General features: G+C 35.3%; 1 protein-coding gene and 1 pseudogene across 1 annotated transcript; one reads left to right on the top strand and one right to left on the bottom strand.

Moving 5' to 3' along the window:
* Window positions 1-1,061: 1,061 nt before the first annotated feature.
* On the bottom strand, window positions 1,062-2,000 carry Olr947 (olfactory receptor 947). Its single transcript, NM_001001369.1, has one exon. It carries the CDS (start codon window positions 1,998-2,000, stop codon window positions 1,062-1,064), a length of 939 nt encoding a protein of 312 aa, NP_001001369.1.
* Window positions 8,543-9,267, top strand: Olr948-ps (olfactory receptor pseudogene 948; annotated as a pseudogene).

Consider the following 9,509-nt stretch of genomic DNA (forward strand, 5'->3'; position numbering starts at 1 on the left):
GTTGATATTATTGCTCTTCCTATGGGGTTGCAAACCTATTCAGCTCCTTCACTCCTTTCTCTAACTGTCTGATGGTTAGCCTTAAGCATACTCATCTGTAGTAGTAAGGCTCTGACAGAGACCCTCAGAAGATAACTATATCAGGTTCCTGTCAGCATGTGATTCTTGGCATCCACAAGTGTCTGAATTTGGTGGATGCATATGGGATGGATCACCAGGTGGGAAATTCTCTGGCTAGCCTTGTCTTCAATCTCTGCTCCATTCTTTTTCCCTATATTTCCTCCTCTGAGGATTTTGTTCCCCTTCTAAGAAGGACTGAAGCATCCACATTTTGACGTTTCTTCCTCTTGAACTTCATACATGGTCTGTGAATTGTTTCTAGTATATTCTGAGCTTTTGGTCTAATAACCACTTATCATGAATTCATTCCCAAACTATATATGGTCTTTTGTAACTGGGTTACCTCATTCAAAATTAGCCTAATCTGTACACTCAACAAATTCTTTCCCAAGACTTCACAGTGTTCTGATTGACTAACCCAAGGACTAAATTTTTTTCTTGATGAAATCTCATCTTTATTAGAAATAACAACACTACTACAGGCAAAATGAAATTGAGTATATTTTTCTTCCAAGTTCAAGCCCAAACAGCTAACAAACCCATATCATTTTAATGGTTATTATTTCCTAGGTTGTGACTAAAGAATTAGGCAATGTACTCAAAGTTCTAATCAATAGGCTAGAAAATCACAGGAAAACAAAAAAATATATATATAAGAAAATGCACTTGAATGTAGACTATCTTATGCAAGAGAGCTTTAAAGTAACTGTGCATTATTTAGGTAGTTATTTAGTTTGACTCCCATTCACCACACTTTTAGTGGTATATTTCCTTTCTCTTACAGTATCTTCACTCACTGAAGTACTATTTTCTAGTTACTAGGAGCAACCTTTATAAGAGCATGAACTTGTATGCTTTATTCATTGCTGGATGTCTACTACCTAGAAAGAAGCTATGCATTGGTTGATTATTTGTGATTTCAGTTAAAGATTTCAGAAAACTCAGTGCTTATTTGATGGCAGTAATATTTTTACGAAGTCCTTGAATGCCTGCTTGACTTGCTGGTTCCTTAAGGTATAAATGAAAGGATTCAGCATGGGAGCTACAGAGGTGTTGAGCATGGCAACTCCTTTACTTAGCACCACACCATCTCTGGCAGATGTTTTTACATACATAAAAATGCAGCTTCCATATGAAATGGAAACTACAATCATGTGAGAGGAACAAGTGGAAAAGGCCTTTTTCCTTTGCTCTGCAGAGGGTATCTTCAGAATTGCTCTAAGAATGAGTGTATAGGACAGAATTACCAAAGCCAAAGTTACTATGAGAGTAAATACTGCTAAGAAAAATGCCATCAGCTCTAGAATCTTCGTATCTGTGCAAGCAATCTGCAGCATGGGAGAAGAGTCACAAGCGAAGTGATCAATGATATTAGAATCACAGAACTCCAGCTGAATTCCCATGATAACTGGGGGGAAAACGATGAGGAATCCAGCTGACCAAGAGGCAATTACAAGTTGATTGCACACTTTGTTGCTAATGATAGTTGTATAGTGCAGAGGTTTGCAGATGGCCACATAACGATCATAAGACATTGCAGCCAGTAGAAAAAATTCTGTTGCTCCAAGAAAGATCAAAAAGAACACTTGAGCCATGCAGGCATTATAGGAAATAGCTTTGTTCCCTGTAGCAATGCTGATCAGAAATCTCGGAATGCATACTGTTGTAAATAAAATTTCTAAGAAGGAAAAATTTCTGAGAAAGAAATACATGGGAGTTTTCAAGAGAATGTTTGACAGTGTCAGAGTAATGATGGTCATGTTTCCACTTACACTTAGTAAGTATGTGGTCAGCAAAAAGAAGAATATCAAAATTTGTAACTCTGGGTCATCTGTAAGTCCCAGAAGAATAAATTCTGTGATTGCAGTCTTATTTGGCATAGCTAAGGTTTGAATTTGGGTTGTTCTGGGGAAAAAAAGAAAAAATGTTAATTCAAAGTCATTTGATAAATTTTCAGTTATGGTCATAATGCTCTCACTTTCCAAAAACAAAGTTTGTACTTAATGCCTTGGGAAATGGTGAAAGAGCTATCCATTAAAATTAAAAGTTCATGTTGTGTTCTGAGAAGGAAAAAATTAGTTTCATTGTGGTTCAGAAAGATTAAATAATCAAAATGTATAAATTATAATTTGACCACCATGACCATAATATACAATTTATGATTGTCACTAGAAAGCCTACCTTGAGCCAAATTCAATCTTTTTTGTTCTCACAATAAGACATACTGATCTAATCTTCTTTAACCTCCTACCTGAGATCCATGAGAGATTCTAGACAGTGGCTTCATACTCATAACAATCCTTGGTGATTTTGTTTTGCTTCTATGACAGAGTCTGGCTGAGTCAACTATAGTTCAGAACTTATTAGACAGCTCAAATTAATTTAAACTTAGATAGTCCTCCCTTGTGCGGGGCTTACATGAGGGCACAACTACATTCAGCATCCTAAATTATTAAGTCTCAAGTTCATAGAAAACTTTAAACAGAAAATACTATGTGGAGGGAAACTGACTGAAATATTTCATATATTATCATCATACAAAATCACCCTATTAGCCACTCTGTGAAATTAATACAAACACAATATTATCATGTAATAAATAGCCAGGTCAATGTATCAGGGCTAAATATAATACCAGTAAGCTTTTGCAATGTCAGACTTTCTCAAGTTCTGCTCTGAAAATGATATGGTGATAAATTTATTGTTTTTAAAAAACTGCGACGAGAAAAGAAAATTTACTATAAGGAAGACAAAAGTATATGAATAATATAATAAGTTAGCATAAAATATAATAATTTTAATTACTGTTGAAAATATCAATATATTCTTCAGTCTATGCCAATAATCATCCTACAATGTTCTATCTAAAAGCTCAAGGTCACATACCAGGGTCTACAAATAGAGTAGCGTTCCTGTTTGCACTCTACTTTTTCATATCAAGTATTCCAATGTTCAAAATAGACAAACATTGTATTTGATGCAGGAAATAATAAAGTTCATAACTAAATAATAACTTTGCAACATACTAATGCCAGTGCCAGTATTTTGTAGTTTACTTCAGTTCTCTGGTCTCAGATATGCTTCTATGCATCAAGGCTTGCAAGTTTATCAATTTTAACAAATATTTGCACCACTAATGTGACATTTCCTAATAAAATGAGAGCCTTCGGTATTAGAATTTCAATCTACTTAACCTCTGAAAGATTGTTTTTGCAAAAACATGCATGTACTGCTATTGGTTCTAAGAAGCAAGAATTCCACTTTGTGATTCTCAGGTAACCTATGAAAGGACTATGAGTTAGTGAAATGCAAACAAGATGCAAAAGGCATTGAAATCGCTTCCTGTGTTCTCTTCTTATTCTCATTCGGGCAGTTTTAGTAATATCATTGAGGTTTACCTGAGAAAATGAGTTTGACTCTTTTCTGTGGGAGTTGTCAGAATAAGGGAAGACATAGGCAGAAAAAAGTTATAAAATTTAACAAAATGGCCTCACAGTATGTATCAAAAACACTTATTGTAAATAGTTCTAATTTAGGAAGATGAGTAACATTATTAACAAAGACAAAATATACTTACCTTTATGTTTATCTGGACATTATTTAAACCTAGTTTTCTTATTATTTGAAATTTAGTTTTAAAAAACAATGATTCAAGTAGGCAGAGATTGTTTCATTTTTAAAATAAATTGGCCAAATTGAGTATTTTTGTCTGGCAACTCCCTTAACAACATGTAAATATTTTTACTAGATTTTGCTTGTGAAAGCCTAATTCTCAATCCAAATTCTGATCTGTAAGAATAAGAAATATCTGAACATCATATGTCATTGGTTGCATAACTTTTCTAATATTGTTCACCAATGTATATATTTTAAAACATTTTGTAAAAAGTATAGCTGCATGATATGTGTTTGTGAATATGTTGTTAGAAGAGTTTGTCTAGGAGGAAAACATAGTAGACACATCCCCAGAGACAGAAAACCTAGTATGTTTACAGTTAATTAATGTGGGCAACATTTTAATAAAATTCCTTTGAGAGCCATTAGTTACTGGAAGATGTAGTATTCTATGAAAAATGCCAGGCATTCTAAGAAACAAAGGGAAAGGCTGATGAAACAATTATTGCTGGCTGTGTAATTATTTCAAATTTTACTTCCAATTACTCTGTGTGTTTTAGAATGGGCTTTTTTTGCTTTGGTCTTGGTTTTTAGCTATGTTGTTGTTGTTGTTGTGGTTGTCGTTGCTGTTGTTGTTGTTACTGTTGTTTTGGTTCTCATATAAATATTGAGAATTTTTTTCAAATTATCTTGAACTGCATTGGAAATTTGATGGGAATTGCATCAAATTTCTGCAGTAAGCTTTTGGTAAAATAACCATTTTTTGCAACATTAATCACCCCAAAATTGAGCATAAGAATACTTTCCATCTTCTGGTATTTCTTCAGCTTCTTTGTCTTAAAGTTCTCATTACATAAGTATTTCTTTTCCTTTGTGAGATTTATTCCAAGATATTTGAGGTATTAGTAGTGGGATCATTTCCCTGATTTATATATAAGTTTTATTGGATATATATAAGTTTTATTGTATTCCTCACCACAAATAGGATATCTATGTAACTATTCCCTCCCTGTCTCCACTGCCACCCAAAGCTCAGTAACCATCATGGAATAGGGGACAGAAAACTTGTAAGAGCCAGAGGTCAGGAAAGACAAAAATAAAATTGTGGACATGGCAGGACTGCAGCATCCATAAACTTTGACTGTTACACAAGACTTGCACAAATTCAAGAAATCAACCTTATAGCTAAAAGGGAGAAGGCCAGAACTCTCTGCCTTTAGTTGAGGAGCTATTGACAGCTGATTGCTTATAATAGGACAGGCATGTTTCTTCGATGATGTGGTCCTTAGTAGGTTGACCATGCTTCAGTTGAGAGTAACACACTCATGAATATAGGGGAATCAAAAATTGGAGTCCTGGGATTATTTCTTAAAAGGGGAAACAAAGATAGGCAGGGTGATGAATATGGGGAAAATTAGAGGGGGTGGATATGAATACAATCAAAATATATTATCAACATGTATAAAATTCAAATAATTAATAAAGTATTTTAAAAGGAAACTAACTTTGAAATGCTATGATAAAATCTAATACTTTTTAACTAATTTAAAATTAGAATGTCTGTATCTATGCTCTCCCCTCAAGGCTCAAAATCTATGAGTAAGATAAGGTGAAAAGATTGTAAGTGCCAGAGGTGATAGGTGTCTCCAAGGAAACAGTGTCTCCCAGACATATCAGGAGAGACTGTGACAGAACAGGCAGGACATGCACAGGCTCAAGGGAGATAGGGTCCTAGCAATAAGTGGGGGAAGGAGGCTTGGGTTTTGTCCCCTATTTGTAATTACTTGGGAAGGATGACATTTTTGTGTGTGTATGTGTTTCTAGTTTGTGTTCGTTTGTTAAGAGAGAAATAAAGAACATAAAATTGGAGATCAGAAGATTCTCAGAGATATTAAATTAGGGGAAATATGATTAAAACATATTGCGTTATAAAATTTAATGAAAAATTAAAATGGTTAACATTTTTCATTAAAATTTAATGCCCTTCATAAAACAGGAAACAAAACAAAAAATACCATTATATTCTTATTAAATAATAAGAATTTTGCCACATGTACTTCTGATGTCTTTCATCAACAGACCAAGGAATACAGACTTCACTTTCCAGTTACTCAGCTTCCTCAGTCACTGAGTTTACAGCTTCAAGTACATTCTAAAATCATTTGTAGATAGCTGTTTGACCATTAATTATGCTCTATGGTCTTTCCACTTCTACAACACTAAATTACATACATATCAGAACTTTACTTAGTTCCATACAGAGAGAACAAACAATATTTCAATTGTGATTTTATCAGTTTTGGCATTTTAATTTATCTAAAAATTATTTTGTTCAATATCAGTCATTATCAATTTGTTATCTCATCAGTTCTTTTGATTATTTTGTTATGTCTATACTGCTTCAAAGCCGATAAATAAATCATATATTACATTAAAGAGTGAGTATTCTTTTCTCTTTTATATTGAATATTTATTTATATTTCAAATGTTATTCCCTTTCCCGGTTTCCCTTCAATAAGATCCCTATGACATAATCCTTCCCCCTTCTTCTATGAGGGTGGTCTAATTCTGCAACCACCACCACTATCCTGCCCTGACATTCCCCTACACTAGGCATCCAGCCTTGGCAGGAAAAAGGACTTCTCCTATTGGTTCCCAAGAAGGACAGCCTCTATTACATAGGCAGCTGGAGCCATGGGTCTATCCATGTTCACTCTTTGGTTAGTGGTTTAGTCTCTGGAAACTCTCATTGTTTGGTATTCTTCTGGGGTTACAAGCATCTTCAAACCTTTCTCTAATTCCTCCAATGGGGACCCCATTCTCCGTTCAATGGTTTGCTGCTAGCATTTGCCTCTGTATTTGACGTGCTCTGGCAAGGCCTATGGGAAGATTGATATATAAAGCTCCTATCAGCATGAACTTCCTGGCTTAATCAATATTGTCTAGGTTTGGTGAAAAAAAAATATATATATACATAGGCTGGATCCTGATGTGGAGCCGGCTCTGAATAACCATTCTGTCAGTCTCTGCTCCGCCGAAATTTGTCTCCATATTTCCTCCTATGAATATTTATGTTCCCCCTTTTAAGAAGAACTGAAGGATCTGTATTTTGGTCATCCTTCTTCAGTTTCATGTGGTCTGTGGATTATATGTTGGGTAATTGGAGCTTTTGGGTTATATTAACTTATCAATGAGTGAATACCATGTTTTTTTTGTTTGTTTTTGTGATTGAATTGCCTCACTCAGGATAACATTTTCTAGTTCCATCCATTTGCCTATAAGTTTCATGAAGTCATTGTTTTAGATATGTGAGTAGAATTCCATTGTGAACATTACCTTACTGTCTGTATGCATTCCTCTGTTTAAGGGCATCATGGTTCTTTCCATCCTCTGGATATTATAAATAAGGCTACCATGAACATACTGAAGCATGTGTCCTTGTTATTTGTAGAGCATTTCTTGGGTACATGCCCAGGAGTGGTATAGCTGACTGAGGAACCTTCAAAGTGATTTACAGAGATGTTATACCAGCTTTCAATCCCACCAAACAAAGAAGGAATGTTCCTCTTTCTCCAAATCCTCAATAACATCTGTAGTCACATGAGTATTTTATCTTAGTCATTCTAACTGGTGTGAGGTGGAGTTTCAGTGTTGTTTTGATTTGCTTTTCCCTGATTACTAAGGATGTTGAACACTTCATTAAGGACTACTCAGCCATTCAATATTCCTCAGGTGACAATTCTTTATTTAGTTCTGTACCCCATTTTTAATAGGGATATTTGGCTCTCTGGAGTCTAACTTCTTGAGTTCTTTGTATATATGGGATAATAGCCCTATATCAGATGTAGGATTGTTAAAGACCATTTCCCAATCTGTTGGTTCCCATTTTCTTCTAATTAAAGTGTCCTTTGCCTTACAGAAGTTTTGCAATTTTATGAGGTAAAATTTGTTGATTCTTGATCTTAGAACATAAGCCATTGGTGCTGTGTTTAGGAAATTTTCTCCAGTACCCATGTGTTTGAGGCTCCTCCCCTCTTTTTCTTCTATTACTTTTAGTGTATCTGGTTTTCTGTGAAGGTCCTTGATCCACTTGGACTTGAGTTTTTTACAAAGCGATAAGAATGGATCAGTTTGCACTCTTCAACATGCTGACCTCCAGTTGAACCATCACCATTTCTCGAAAATGCTATCTTTTTTCCATTGGATAGTTTTAGTTCCTTTGTCAAAGATAAAATGTCAATGATCAAATGGTTCATTTCTTGGTTTTCAATTCTATTTCATTGATCATCCTGCCTTTCTCAGTACCAATACCACACAGTTTTTATCACTATTGCTGTATAAAACAGCTTGAAGTCAGGGATGGTGATTCCCTCAGAAGTGCCTTTGAGCTTGTATACATAGTTGATTACTTTGAAAAATTTCTTTATATTTAAACATCCCTACATCGCTGGAATGAAGCTTACTTGATCATGGTAGATGATCCTTTTGATGTGTTTGGATTCAGTTTGTAAGAATTTTATTGAGTATTTTTGCATCAACATTCATAAGGGATAATGGTCTGAAGTTCCCTATCTTTGTTGGGTCTTTTTGTGGTTTAGGTATAAACATAATTGTGGCTTCATAGAAATAATTGTATAGTATTACTTATTTTTCAATTTTTTGGAATAGTTTGGAGAGTATTGGAATTATATGGTCAGTTTTGAGGAAGATATCATGAAGTGATGAGAAGGTATATTCTTTTGTTTTAGGATGAAATGTTCTATAAATACTTGCTAAATCCATTTGATTCATAACTTCTGCATTTCCAGTGCATTGCAGGACTATTTAATCACCTTTATGTCTTTACAAAAAGAACCTATCAATCTTTTTTTTTGGCCAGCATGGAAAAATCTAGAAGACATTTACACATGAGCAATCATACATTGTTGAACACCCTCATTCTTCTGGGATTGACAGATAATCTACAGTGGCAAATCATAATCTTCCTTTTTCTATTTATAGCATATGTGCTAAGCATCACTGAAAATCTTACCATTATCCTTCTCACACTGCTGGATTCCCACCTCAAAACACCATGTATTTTTTCCTTCAGAAGTTTTCCTTCTCACAAATCTCACTGACATCTACCTGCATTCCTAGGTTCCTGGTCAGCATAGTGACCATGAATAAAACTATTTCAGTTGAGGCTTGCTTCACACAGTTATTTGCTCCCCTTATCTTTGGGATATCACAGATTTTCTTGCTGGCTGTCATGTCCTCTGACTGCTATGTGGCCATTTGCAAACTCCTTCATTATACAATCATCATGAACAACAGAGTCAGTACATTGCTGTTTGGCAGTTGCTGTTTAATTGTTTGTTTGTGGTCTGCTCTGGATCCATTGTGAATCTGAGTTTGGAATTCTGTGATACTATTATTGAACACTTATTTTGAGACTACACTCCCATCTTTTTTTTTTTTATTAACTTGAGTATTTCTTATATACATTTCGAGTGTTATTCCCTTTCCCGGTATCCGGGCAAACATCCCCCTCCCCCCTCCCCTTCCTCATGGGTGTTCCCCTCTCAACCCTCCCCCCATTGCCACCCTCCCCCCCACAGTCTAGTTCACTGGGGGTTCAGTCTTAGCAGGACCCAGGGCTTCCCCTTCCACTGGTGCTCTTACTAGGATATTCATTGCTACCTATGAGGGCAGAGTCCAGGGTCAGTCCATGTATAGTCTTTAGGTAGTGGCTTAGTCCCTGGAAGCTCTGGTTGCTTGGCATTGTTGTACAT

This window comes from Rattus norvegicus, chromosome 7 (assembly GCF_036323735.1).
Source record: "Rattus norvegicus strain BN/NHsdMcwi chromosome 7, GRCr8, whole genome shotgun sequence".
NCBI lineage: Eukaryota > Metazoa > Chordata > Mammalia > Rodentia > Muridae > Rattus > Rattus norvegicus.